The sequence below is a fragment of the Pogoniulus pusillus genome, chromosome 36 (genome assembly GCF_015220805.1).
Source record: "Pogoniulus pusillus isolate bPogPus1 chromosome 36, bPogPus1.pri, whole genome shotgun sequence".
In the NCBI taxonomy this organism is placed as follows: Eukaryota; Metazoa; Chordata; class Aves; order Piciformes; family Lybiidae; genus Pogoniulus; species Pogoniulus pusillus.
The window spans coordinates 8,621,875-8,634,911 of record NC_087299.1 but is presented as its reverse complement, the minus strand read 5'-3'; the positions used below and the strand labels follow the sequence as shown (position 1 = coordinate 8,634,911).

General features: G+C 45.5%; 1 protein-coding gene across 5 annotated transcripts in view; it reads left to right on the top strand.

Annotated features, from left to right (window-relative positions):
• Positions 1–13,037, top strand: part of RERE (arginine-glutamic acid dipeptide repeats) — a 259,355-nt gene that overhangs the window by 91,564 nt on the left and 154,754 nt on the right. For all 5 annotated transcript variants that reach the window (XM_064172264.1, XM_064172260.1, XM_064172263.1 and 2 more), the window contains exon 3: positions 297–367. In XM_064172264.1, coding sequence (XP_064028334.1) covers positions 297–367 — 71 coding nt within the window. The remainder of the gene's footprint in view (positions 1–296; positions 368–13,037) is intronic.

Sequence of the window (13,037 nt, the reverse complement as noted above, 5' to 3'; positions counted from 1 at the left end):
TGGTCATTTTGATTAACCGAATTCAGAAGGGTCCTAGACGAGTGCCTTTGTGTTTGCCATAGCAAAATGTCTATTCAAATCCCAGGGTGGGGTTTTTTTCTTCCACGCAGTCGATTCCCTTATTTATCATCACAAAGCATCTAGTTTCTATTTCCAGATCACACTCGGAGTAAATTACGTTATGCAAATGAAATGGTGGCTCTCTCTGAGCTTAAGCTGCTTTTTAATTTAGCCTGGTACTTGGAGGTACAGAAGTTAATTGCCATGATTGTAAAAATCTTGTGTTTTTCCCCCAGATTGCGTCTATATCGAGAGCCGCCGGCCGAACACTCCCTACTTCATCTGCAGCATTCAAGACTTCAAACTGGTAAGGAAAACTTCCACATCTCCTTTTCCCCCTGCCCCAGGCTCCAGTGAGGTGATGCTATTTCTTCATCTGGATCTCTTCCTCTAGCTCCTTACTCCTGAGTGAAACTTCAGCCTCTAAACAGGAGTTGTTTTGCTGTTGGAACGGTGCTCTGAGCTTGGTGAAGGCTGAGTTAGCTGGGCTGGAGAGCTCAGCTTGTGGTCTGTCTAACGTTAAGGTTTTATAAGCCACAGAAATATCAGCTTGGAGTGGTTTGGGGAAATTGTGGCTCACTAAGTGAAGTTTTTTTTTCCCTGGAAGTTAAATTTGGCTGTGCCTTTACCTTCAGTTTTATATAGCAGAGGGCTGTAAAGGGAAGCAGGAGGGTTGATTTGTGGTAGCCTGTCTCAGCAGATGGGTGGGCAAATGAGGATGCAGAGAGACTGAAGCAGTGAGGCAAGTTTGAGTTGGGGGGAAAAAAAGAAGAAACAGAAGATGTAAGGATTCTTTAGTGCCTTATACCAATTTTTACAGATGACAAGTGGCTGTGAGCAAGAACAAATTAGTTCAGTTGTGGTCTGCTTCTATTTATCTGAGTTTGTACATGTAAAAGGTTAAACATGTTCCTTCCCAGGGTGCTGTCACTGCACAGCCTCTGGCTGCTTATGCAGCTGCTGCCTGCTTGACATAAAGGGCACTCATGCTTGTTTTGGACACTGCTTTGGGTAGTGTAAGCAGGATATTTGGGTAGGTTAACTTATGGCTGAGCATCCTGCTGCTGTTGGTTAATGGAGGTTCTGAAGGGCTAATAAAGTGTGCTTAGAAGGCACAGATCAGCTGCTGGCTGTTGCTGTCAAGAAAGAGTTCTTTGTTCTTATGTGAAGCCTTTTTTCTTCTTATTCAAGCCTTCCATTTTACTCTTTACAACTCAATTTTGCACAGTGATGTCCCCCATCAACATGGATGTCCACAGTAGATCGTGGAGACATTCAAGATCAGACTCGATGTGGCCCTGGACATTGTGATCTAGTTGGAGGTGTCCCTGCTGAGTGCAGGGGAGTTGGACAAGGTGACTTTTGAGGGTCCCTTCCAATCTGATGCGGTCTGTGAATGTGTGAGTCTTGGCCACCTGTAAGCACGCAGGAGCCTTCCCTCTCTCCCTTCTCTCCTGCTTTTTGTTGTTTGAAAGGAGCCGTTCAGGTTCTAGCAATGGGTTAAGGCACAGTTGTGCTCCTCTCGCACAGTAGCAGGTGCTGTTGTGTCTGACTGGAATGACAATGTGATCGTTGCCATTCTGGGCAATAAGTTCCTGCTGAGTTGCATTAATTGCTCAGGATATTAACAACAAAAGCTGAAGCTTCTGTTGTCAGCATCAGTCTTGTACAACACATTAAAGATGTTTGCAAAACTATGTGGGAAGTGTATTGCAGCAGGGTTTAATACCTTTACAATTTACTGGGTTTAGTGGGTGCTCCTTTTCCCCTCCCCTTGCTTTCAGCATTCAAAGGCTATGACATCAGGCTGCTGGCTATTCTGCTGGCTTTCTCACATGGAAATTGTGTCATTGGGCTCTGTTTACTTTTGTTTGCTCCAAGTTCTTGAACTTCTCTCTCAAATATTTCTTTTTTCTTTTTTTCCCCTCGTACTGACATCATGTACAAAAGGAACTTGTGAAAATGACACAACCAAAAACCCCTCCGTGCTGATTATGCAAGCAAAAATGACTCCTCAGTGTGTTTGTCACTGTTGGTTTTACTGTTGTGGGGAAGGAAAGATGTACAGTGGAAAAGACACTTGAGTGCTCTTCTAGTGTGAGATACCAACAGGAAAACAGCCTTGTTTTGCCTTCAGCTAAGCATGTCAAGTGTAGCAGGGAAGTTCAAGTCAACAGCTTTGAAATGTTGCCTACTAATTAAATACATTATCATGCTGGTTGTCATACACTGCAAGTTTTTGGCTGAGTCTGAGTCTTACCCTGTACATCCCTCTTGCTCTAGGTGCAGTTCAGTACACAGGAGCTGGTCATGGTCATTTTTTACTGACAAAAACAGTGACTGTAAGCTTGCATTTGAACAAAGTAGAATAGAGGAGGGAGTTTAAAGTGCCAGAGTGTCTGATACACAAGGTTGTGACCCTGCAGGGTTAAAGGTACTGGGGGCATTCTGGGGAGGAGGTCAGAGGGCTGTTCAGCTTTGTTCTTGAAGTAAACTGAGATGGAACCTGCTTTTGCCAGCACTATCTTAAAATCAGACATGAGTGTGTTTATTGCAGGGGTAGAAACTGGCAGTATCAAGTTTTACAGCTTCTCATTGTTCAGTCTTGGTTTCCTTCATCTGACACATGGCAGGAAGCAAAGGAGGTAGAAGCAAACAGCAAAGTACAGAAACATGTATTCAAGGCCAGACTGGATGAGGCCTTGAGAAGCTGAGTCTGGTTGAGAGAGGTCCCTGCCCATAGAGATTGGAGTAGGTGGTCCCTAAGACCCCTTCCAACCTAAGACATTCTGTGGTTCTTGTAAGATAAGCTTGAGGGTGAGAGAAAGAGCAGCAGTTTGGGCTCCCAAGCAGTGCAGGCACGTGGAGGAGCTTAGCTGGCTTTCTAGCTCTGTCTCCTAAACACAACCATAAGTAGCATGCTAAGGCTGGCTGTGTGGGAAGAAGTGAAGCGATTGATCCAGATGAACTGCCATGGTTATTAGCATAGATCCTGGTTTGTTTTTAGCATTGCTGCGGTGCTGGATCCCTTCCAGCTTCTGTGACTGATGTAAATAACTTTGTGGAATTGAGAAGTAAAATATGATTAAGTCTGATGGGTTGGATCTTAGGGAAACTGTCAACAAGCTGTGGCACTCCAGTAATTGTCGTGTCCTTTTGGGTCTGCTGTTGCTTCAGTACTTCCATAACACCAGTTTCACTAAGATTAATGGCTCCTTTCAAAATCACTTCCAATAACGTGTTGATAGGCTCACATGTTCTTGGGGAGGAAGCTGAATAACACCAGGGGTATGACAGGAGAGCTGCTCTGCTCTGTGAACTTCTTGGCATGCTTTTGAGAGCTGCTCTGACTGCTCCTGCAGCTGGGAAAGTGCTTGGAAAAAGCACTGATTTGAAACCTGTGGAGCCTCCTAGAACCCTGCTAGGGAATAAATAAGATGACAGAAGGGACTTCACCTGTTCCTTCATTGTTTGTCCTTTTCTGCTCTGTAGTGCCAGTCATGAGTTTGGAAACCTCCTGGAGTTCAGACTTTGCTATTTAGCATCTACTTGATGTAATGGGCTTCGGGCTCTGAGGGAGGCAAATGAACACTCAATTCCTGGCCAGACTTCATGGCTTTTGTTACACCTAACTCTCTGTGGTGCTTAGCTACTTGTCACAGCAAGCACAAACACACTTGGTTTTGCTGTGCCTTGCCCAGAATGATAGTGGATGTGAAAACCACCTTCTAAACAGACCTAAATGTGGAGGTGCTGGAGTGGGTCCAGAGGAGGACAACAAAGATGGGGAAAGGCCTAGAGAATAAATCTGATGAGGTGTGACTGAGGGAGCTGGGGATGGTTAGTTTGAGGAAGAGGAGGCTGAGGGCAGATCTCATAGCTGTCTACAACTACCTGAAGGGACACTGTGGAGAGGCTGCTGCTGGGCTCCGCTCACAGGTAGTTTGAGACAGAACAAGGGGGAATGGCCTCAAGCTGAGGCTGTGGAGGTTTAGATTGGACATTAGGAAAAAGGTTTTCAGGGAGAGAGTGGTCAGGGACTGGAATGAGCTGCCAGGGGTGTGGTGGAGTCACCCAGCCTGGATGTGTTTAAGGGTGGTTTGGATGTGGTGCTTAGGGCTATGGTTTAGGGTGAGTCTTGAGTAGGGTCATAGGTTGGGCTTGGTGATGCTGAGGGGCTGTGCCTACCTGCATGGTGCTGTGATTCCTTTCTGGTGCAGTAGGATTTTTAGAATCCAAAGAAATGTGGTGCTTGTTTAGGAGTCAAGCAAAAGGCTGGAAATGAAGAGCGTGAGGCAAGGGGGAGTATTTTTAAGGCACAGTGTCTTGGATCTCTTCTGTTGCTTTGATCTGTCTGAACTGTGCTTAAAGCAGACGGATGGTATGCAGAAAGGGAGTGAAGGAAAACCCATGGACACGCTGCAGCTGCCGGCTGCATGCTGAGATCTGAGTGCTGGGCTCAAAAAGCAGCTCCCTGGTGGGGGAACCTTTTAGGTTCAAAAGGTGGTAAGGTTTCTGGATGGGTGAGGGAAAGGGACAGCAGGAAAAACATGCAGGTTTTTTTTCCTCTCTCTTTTTTATCAGACTGGAAGTGCACAGTTGGTCCAATTTAGCCATTGGATCAGCTGCTTCCTTATGCCATCAAAAAATACCCTTTTTTTAATAGGTCATAGCCCTGGAACCATCCCAGGCCAGGTAGTTTGGGGCTGTGAACAACTACTCTAGCCAAAGATGTCCCCACTTGCTGCAGGGGGTAGGACTGGATGACCTTTAAAGGTTCCTTTTCTCCCAACCCAGTCTGCAATTCTCTGATGGTTTTTTTTCCCCAGCTTTTGTCTTCTAAGCAATTCTGTATTTGCATAATCAACACTTAAGCTGCAATCTCTATTATCTTTAGTGGCCACTAACTGGGGTCTGCTAAATTGATAGTAAATTGTAGTTAGGCATTAATTAACTTTCTCCTTGCTTTCATTCTGCATGATAAACTCTCTAAAATTGATTACCAGTAGCTACCAGATACTCTGATAGAGACACAGTCATCTCTTTACTTTTGGCCTTCCAGTACCTGAAGGGGTCCACAGCAGAGTTGGGAAGGCACTTCTGAAAAGGACTAGGGTGAGAGGTAATAGCTTTGAGCTGGAGGAGGGAAGGTTGATGCTGGAGATGAGGAAGAAATTCTTGACAGTGAGGATGGGGAGACACTGGAACAGGCTGCCCAGGGAGGCTGTGGATGCCCCCTCCTTGGAGGTGTTCAAGGCCAGGCTGGGTGAGGAGTGACCAGCTCTAGTAGGTGTCCCTATCCATGGCAGGGGGGTTGGAGCTGAATGATCTTGAAGGTCCCTTCCAACCCATTCTATGATTCTACAGGGAACTGGCAGCCTCTGCCAAGCCATCTCAGCTGTGTTTCTAGGGTATTCTATAACAAGCCCATAAATCTTCAGGCAATCAGCAGAATTTAGCACAAAGGTAATTTTGTTGACAGTTCTTTAAAGGCAAAAAAAAAAAATTGCTGCCAAACCCACAGTGGCCTGATCTGAACCAGATCTTGTTGGCAAAGCTTTCTCTGTGCAGAGACCTCTGCAATTCCGCAGAGGCACAGATCTAATACAGAGCAATAATAGAGCTGCTGGATAAAAAAATTACAGGTTTCCAAATAGTGGCATTGTGTTGACTTCTTTACTATACCAGATGTCTTCACTAATAGACTTTTTTTTCCCCTCTAATTTAACTTGTACGAAGGCAGCAGTGATGGCAGTGTAATTTCAGTTTCTCCCTGGAAATATTCAGTACAATTAGCATGGATGTTGTGCACTGATGACAGCAGAACTCCCAAGTGCTAACAATGTGTGGGTTTTCATTTATAAACCTGAGTTTAACACCATCTATTTTACCAGAATGCTTGATTTCTGCAGCAGTAGGTAATAACCTGATGAGTTAACCCATTTTTGTTGAAGGGAAAGAGCAGGAATTTGGCAGAGGGGGATCTCTTACCGAAGCTTGTGGTGACAGGGTGAGGGTAATGGCTTCTAACTGGAAAAAGCTTGATTAGATGAGACATTGGGGAGAAATTCTTCCCCCTGAGGGTGGTGAGACACTGGAACAGGTTGCCCAGAGAAGCTGTGGGGGTTCCAGGCCTGGAAGTGTTCAAAGCCAGGTTCATAGAAATCACAGAAACGTTCAGGTTGGAAAAGCCCCTCAGGATCTCCAGGTCCAGCCCAGAACCCTACTCTACAAGGTGCACCCTAAATTGTATCCCCAGGCACCACATCCAAATGTCTTTTAAACACATCCAGAGTTGGTGACTCCACCACCTCCCTGGACAGCCCATTCCAGTGGGATTGGATGGTACACTTGTAGCCCAGAAGGCTGACAGTATCCTTGGGTGCATTAAAGCCAGCATGACCAGCAGGGCAAGGGAGACGATTCTGCCCCTCTGCTCTGGTGAGAGCCCACCTGGAGTGCTGTGTCTAGTTCTGGTGCCCCCAGCATAAGGAAGACATGGAGCAGATGGAGTGGGTGCAGAGGAGGCCACAAAGGTGACCAGAGGGCTGTAAGGTGTCTGTCTGTGCCTCAAAAAACCCCACAGAAGTGAGCTCCTGGGCTGTTGCCCCCTCCTGATGGTGTTGTTTCTTGCTGTTTGTGACCCAGGACATTTTTTAACCTCTCCTCAGTACTAATTCATTTTGCTCTGGATTAATGCTATCCTCTTTCAGGATTCAAGACCAGATTATCCTTAAGGACTTTGATTAGGAACAAATGTGCTGAAGCAGTGCTTCAATCTGTTTGTTACCTTCCATGTTTTTATAGCTTATCAGCTGCTTCTCTTTTGGTGGTGGCACTCTGTTAGCTCTCGAATTGCAGTGCATCCTCACCCTCTTTCCATGCAGGGCATCAGGACAGATGAACAAGCAGTCAGGTTGAAGTGGCCTTCTGTAAATCTGGATTATGCAAGGTTATGATTAGCTTTAGAGAACTTTTCTAACCTTGCTTTGTCCCTTGGCAAACTCTTCTTTACCCTATTTTATTTTAAGCCTCTGTTATCCATCTTGCAATGTCACTTCTCATTTTCTTTTTTATTAATAAGAAACAGCAAAATATAATGGTGAAGCTGGAATGTGTGGCTACAGCTTGTAAAAGGGCACAGGAGTGGGATGTCAGTACTTCACTGACACAGCCTAACTACTGAACGACTACAAGGAGGAGGAAAGTGACGTTTCACAGAGTAGTGGAACTGGGAGCCATTAGCATTTCATTCAGAGTTCACTTACAGCTCGTGGGGTTTTGTTCTAGAGGAAGTTTAGTCTGGGGAAGAGAAGGCTAAGAGGGAATCTTGTTAATGTCTGTAACTACCTGAGGGGTGAGTGTCATGATGGAGTCGTCAGGCTCTTATCAGTGGTGTCCAGTAGTAGGAGGAAGGTATAAGACGGAACACAGAAGGTTCCACCTGGATATGAGGAGAAACTTAATTGCTGTGAGGGTTCTGGAGCCCTGGAGCAGGCTGCACGGAGAGGTTGTGGAATCTCCTTCTCTGGAGAGTGTCCAAACCCACCTGGATGTGTTCCTGTGTGACTTGCCTTGGCTGATCTTGCTTTGGCAGGGGAGTTGGACTTGCTCTCTAGAGGTCCTTTGCAAGCCCTAGCATTCTGTGATTCTCAGCTTGGGGTTGAGGTGACATTGGCAAATCAGTCAAGTGGCTGCAGTTAGTGCTTAAGTGTGGGGATTTAAAATCTATTTCCCACACAACTTTTTTCTGGCCAGTTTTAATGCCTGTTGAGGTTGCTTACTCCAGGAGATGTCTCTTGTCCATCACTCTGCTGCCTTCCAGTTAGTTCTGCAACAGTACCACCGTGTTCCTACCCTTGCAGTTGCTCCAGCAGCAGCACACTGCTGTCATAAGCACACATTTCCCAGGCATCCCCCAGCTAGGGAAGCAGACTTTTTGTTCCCTTTAATTTGGCACGAGTCAAAAATCTTAAAAATCTACAGGCTTCACAAAGTGTTTCTTAAAGACTCTTTGGTGCTACAAATACCCTGATCAAAGCACAGGCAGCAGAGTGCTGCCGACTGAGTCAGAGTGGGTTGGCAGTGAGGGGGGGGGGGGGCAGGGGGGAAGAATTTTCTGCAGACCTCAAAGTTTTGAACTTTAATGCTTGAGAAATAAATAGCTGGGAATCAAATATTGCTGCAGACACATCCCCCTCTCAAAGGGTGGTTTTCCAGAATTGATACTATTTTCACTCATTTCATGTAGCCCTTCAGAAGTCAGCTTGACTTCAGTTACTTATCCTGTTATTGCGGTCTCTGAATTGAAGTCTAAGCTCTGCTAAGAATAAATCAAACCCGGACAAAATCACTTTGATCTCCTTGTTCTGAATTTCTGGCAGATGAATAGCATCTAGAATTTCTGGAGGAAGTAGTTAAGGATCTGCTCAGCTGATCATGTTTTGTCTTTCACACACCTTGACTCTTTTTTTTTTTGCTGCTTCATTCCACCCAGCTCCATGTCTTGCCCCTGGAAAAAAGAACAAATCCTTCCCTTCTGTTTTATTTGAAGAGCAGAGATTTGAAAACTGAAATCCTCCCTGAATTGCTTGTTGGATCAGGTCAGATTTGGGTTCATCAGTGAGGCTACAGAGCTCCATAGCTGCAGTGTTTTATTAAATGGTGTTTCGTGCTTTTCTATTGTAGTTGAAACCTTGACAGAGTCTTTATGTTATAATCAGTGTACTATAAGCAGTGAAGTTTCTTCTTTATCTCTATTAATGGCTAACGAAGTCCTAAAATTCAGTCCATTTGTTTTATCTTAATTGAAGTGTTGATTGTGATTACTTCCAGATGATGAAAATGCATGATTAAAACTTAGATGGCTGACTTGTATGAGAAAATCCAATTAACGTGCAGAAACTCAGTTAATACACATTGACAGTGGTCACTGAGCTGGCTTTTGATGCTCTTTTCTGTGGGACCCCACTGAAATGAAGGCAAAATTCTTTTAAGTCCTCTAGTGTTGAAGCAAGCATTACTGGGGTGATAGGACAAGGGGCAATGGTTTGAAACTAGAGCAGGGTAGATTGAGATTGGACATGAGGACAAAGTCCTTACGATGAAGGCACACTGGAATAGATTGTTCAGGGAGGTGGTGGAGGTCCTATCCCTGGAGACATTCAAGGTCAGGCTTGATGGGATTGAGCAACCTGCTTTAGTTGCAGATGTTCCTGCTGACTGCAGGGGGGTTGGACTAGGTGAGCTCGAAAGGTGCCTTCCAACCCAGCGCATGCTGTGGTACTATCTCTCTGCAGAGAAGCAGAGATGTGGGCACTGTGGTGCCAAATGTTTCCTCCGGAGACAGCAGCAGCTGCTTAGGGGGTTGTGAGCAACAGTAAGTCTGCAGTGTTGGTTACAGAACTGTTTTATCCCACTAAAACTTTTCTCTTTACCTTAAATAGGAGGCTGCTGGCTTAAAATCTCTGCTGCAGCAGCAGTAATTGCATTTCAAGTATGACAGTGTTAATAATGTGACACAGCCAAACCCCTGCTTTCCAGCTTCGATTGCTTGTTTCACTGTAGGTATCAAAAAGAGTAAGTATTGGCTGTTGGGAGTATATTTCTCTGTGTGCAGAGATCAGCAGCAAAAGGAGGTTACTGCCTGTTAGTGTTCTGGGAGAACAAACCAAGCACAACACAGAACCTACCTAACTTCCATCCCGACTAAGCAGGCTGGTTTGCAAACAGAGCTGGGCACAGGGCGTTACACTGAGGAGTGCATGGAATATAAAGTTCTGATTTAATGTGAGTTAATCAGAAACCCAGGGCAGCTCCAGCTTTGCTTGTACGTTGGAAGGCATGGCAGGCACCCCCCCCAAAGTGGAGCTATCACCCACAAAGTTTATAAGCTTTTCCTCTGAGATAACAAGTAGAGGTGAAGTGAGAAGTTAAATAACCAAGCAAAACAAAACCAAAGGGTGATAACTGACAGCCAAGAGAAACACATCGCTGCTGGTCATAACAAGAGGTCTCTGCCCATGCTCCAAGCTAATTTATACAAATATAAACCTTGCAAATCTACCCTCTAATCCTCTCGGTGAAACCTTTCTTGGGATGACTTTGCAGTGTTTGATAAATAAGTCCAAATACCCTTTTAAAGTTGTTTTTCCCTGCCCCCCACCCCCGCTCCTTTCCCTCCAGAGACAGATCCCAACCGGCAAATGGATTTCAGCAGCGTGCTCCTGATTTATCCTGTTTTGCCTTAATTTGCTGTCACATTTAAAATGCTAATGGGCCACACTTTGAATCCTAGCATCAGAGGGAAACTTTGAAACAGCCCAAAACCCGGTGGTTTTTCTGCCACACAAAAGCAAACATTATTAATTGCCAGGCAGTTGCCCTTTGTGCCTGTATGTTTACTTGATTGAAGCATCTTGACTGTGGTGCTTTTCTCCTTGAAGCCTGATTTGAATGGAGTATACAGCTGGATTGCCCCAGGGCCTTGTAACAATTTATAGTCTGGATGGAAAGGCAGAAGTGCATAAAGAGACAGTTGTGAAATGCTGCTAGTGCCCTGTAATAGAAAATCTGTGTATGATGACCTTGTCTGGATGGGCCTGTGGGATCGCTTTAGCTGTGATCCAGCAGATTAGGAAATGGAAAGGATTGCTTCTCACCTGGAATAAAGAGCAGGAACGGAAAGAACCGTGTGGCTCGAAACTAGGCTGCCTGTGCCTCCCCTCTTTGCATTCTTCCTGCACATGGCTTTGCATTTTAGCAAAGATGTTAAAATTACATCTGTTATTCCCTGCACTTTTCCAGGAGCGACTGTTTTTTTGCATGCAAATATCTGGGCGAGGTGGCTGTAGCCACAAGCGTTTATGTATTTAAAAGCCTCGTTCTGTTTGCAGCTGAATCGATGTTCTGTTCCTGAACTGCAGCTGAATTAATGTGTGGCTAATTTTTCCTGGCCAGTTAGGAGGTAGCCTGACCTTTTCCTTTTTGGTGTGGAAAAAAAAATGCTGATTAATAGAGCTTCTTGCCTCTCCAGATCCATCACCCTTTCTGTAGCTGAGGGAAGGCTTGAAAGATTTTCTTTCTGCCCAAAAAACTGCTGTCCCCTGATTGCTCAATCCCGCCCCTCACAGCCAAGTTTGCTGTTTAAGGTAGGGAGCAGACATGCTAATGAGAGACAGACAAATGAGACGTTTGAAGGAGTGCTGAATTATTTAGACTCAAAAATTTAGTCTGCAAATGAGATTTGGCTTTTATGTCTCATGTGAAGCAGATTGAAGTGGTGCCGTGATTGCAGTGGGGCATGTGTGGGGTGGGAGATGAGTGTGAAAATGTGGGTATGGAGCGGGGGGGGGGGTTTCAACCAAGTGGCAGGGAGTGATGAAGAATGGGAGGTGACAGTTTAAGGATTGCATGGCAGGAGCTGCACAGTGATTAAATTCACTGATGCTGTCACTGAGCCGTAAGGCTGCAGATAACATTCTCTCCCTGTGCTGAAAACAAGAATCAATACAAACTCCTTGACAGGGGCTAAATTATTAAATAGAGCCTTTCTTACAATGTTTCATTATCTGGGATTTACCTCAGCTGGTGATTTGTCAGCAGTGCAGGCAGATTTGCTGGGCATTTTGTATTAAAATCATTCCCGATACATAACGAATCCATTTTGGTAATTCCTGCCTTTTTTTTTCTGCTGGACAATGCTTCTCCATAGAGTTGCAGTTTTGTGGTTTAGTGTTGCCCAGATGACACTTTGCATTTCCACACTGCTGTGAGGCTGTGCTACACAGCAGGGTTTAAAGATCATGTCACATACGTGGCAGGGGGAAAAAAATGAGCCCTTTTGTGGCGGCTGCCTGCTCTTCAAGTGCTGGGTTGATTTGCTTGCTTTCAGCGTGCTAAATTAGCAAGGTATTTGAAATGTCTTGCAGCTGAGAGTTGAGAATTGAAGGAGGAGAAGGAGGCAGCTCTGGATTTATGGGTGTTGGAGTTTCACTGAGCTTGCTTGAAAAATACAGCAACATTCTTTTTATTTTGTTGTATATCATCTGAAGGCAGGAGCAGGAATCATCCATCCTCAAGTAGCTAAACCAGCAGATCTTGCATTCCCCAAGTGCCCAGGGCTGTGTGAAGATGCTGTGTTCAGATCTGGCTGATGCTGGCTGAGATCTGTGATTTCACCACGGGCATTGTTTCATCAAGGAAAGCCTATTCTGTGGGTTTGAGGTGTTTATGGGTTTTGTTTTCCTGAGTAGCTGTGAGAGTCTAATGCAGCAATGCAACCGAATTAATTCCTACAGAGCCACAGTTTTAGATCACGACTGCATCACTTTCTTTTGGGGAAGGGAGAGAATATTCATATCTGGGGTTTCAAACAGATGGCAGCATTGTTAAGAACAAGGATTAAACAGCTGGAAGTTAAGGCTTTGTATGTATTTCAGGACTCTGCTCCAGCTCTTCCTCCGTTCCCCTCCATATGGCCTAGATCTTTACAGTTGAAATCCAGACCTTACACCTTAAGGGCTGCATATGAAAGAAGGCAAACAAACCGCAGTCTAACCCACAGGTTTTCCTGTTTCTTTTCCCTTGCCTGCAATTACCCTGTTTGGTTTTGCACCACTTGGCATCCAGAAGGCCAGCGACTGGAATTTTCACTGCTGGCTTCGTGCCACGTGGCAAATGAAAGCCTGTCTGGTGGAGGCTGCTGAGGATTCACCCCCAACAAAGGCTCTGAGCTCTTTGACTGGCTCCAGCAAGTAGCTGCTGAAGCCCTTCCCATGTCAGCAGAGCCGTCTGAAGAGGCTGCACTGATGCTGGTGGCGAGCGGCTCGCCCGCCTGCCCGCACCGCGCTCTGTGCGCGCTCCAGAGGAGAGAACATGGCGCCCGCTGCCTTCAGCCTGAGCTGCTGCCGCCTGTCAGCTCCTTTCAGATCAGAACATTGCTCCCATTCACTGGAAGGCTGGTTTGTTTGGAGAGC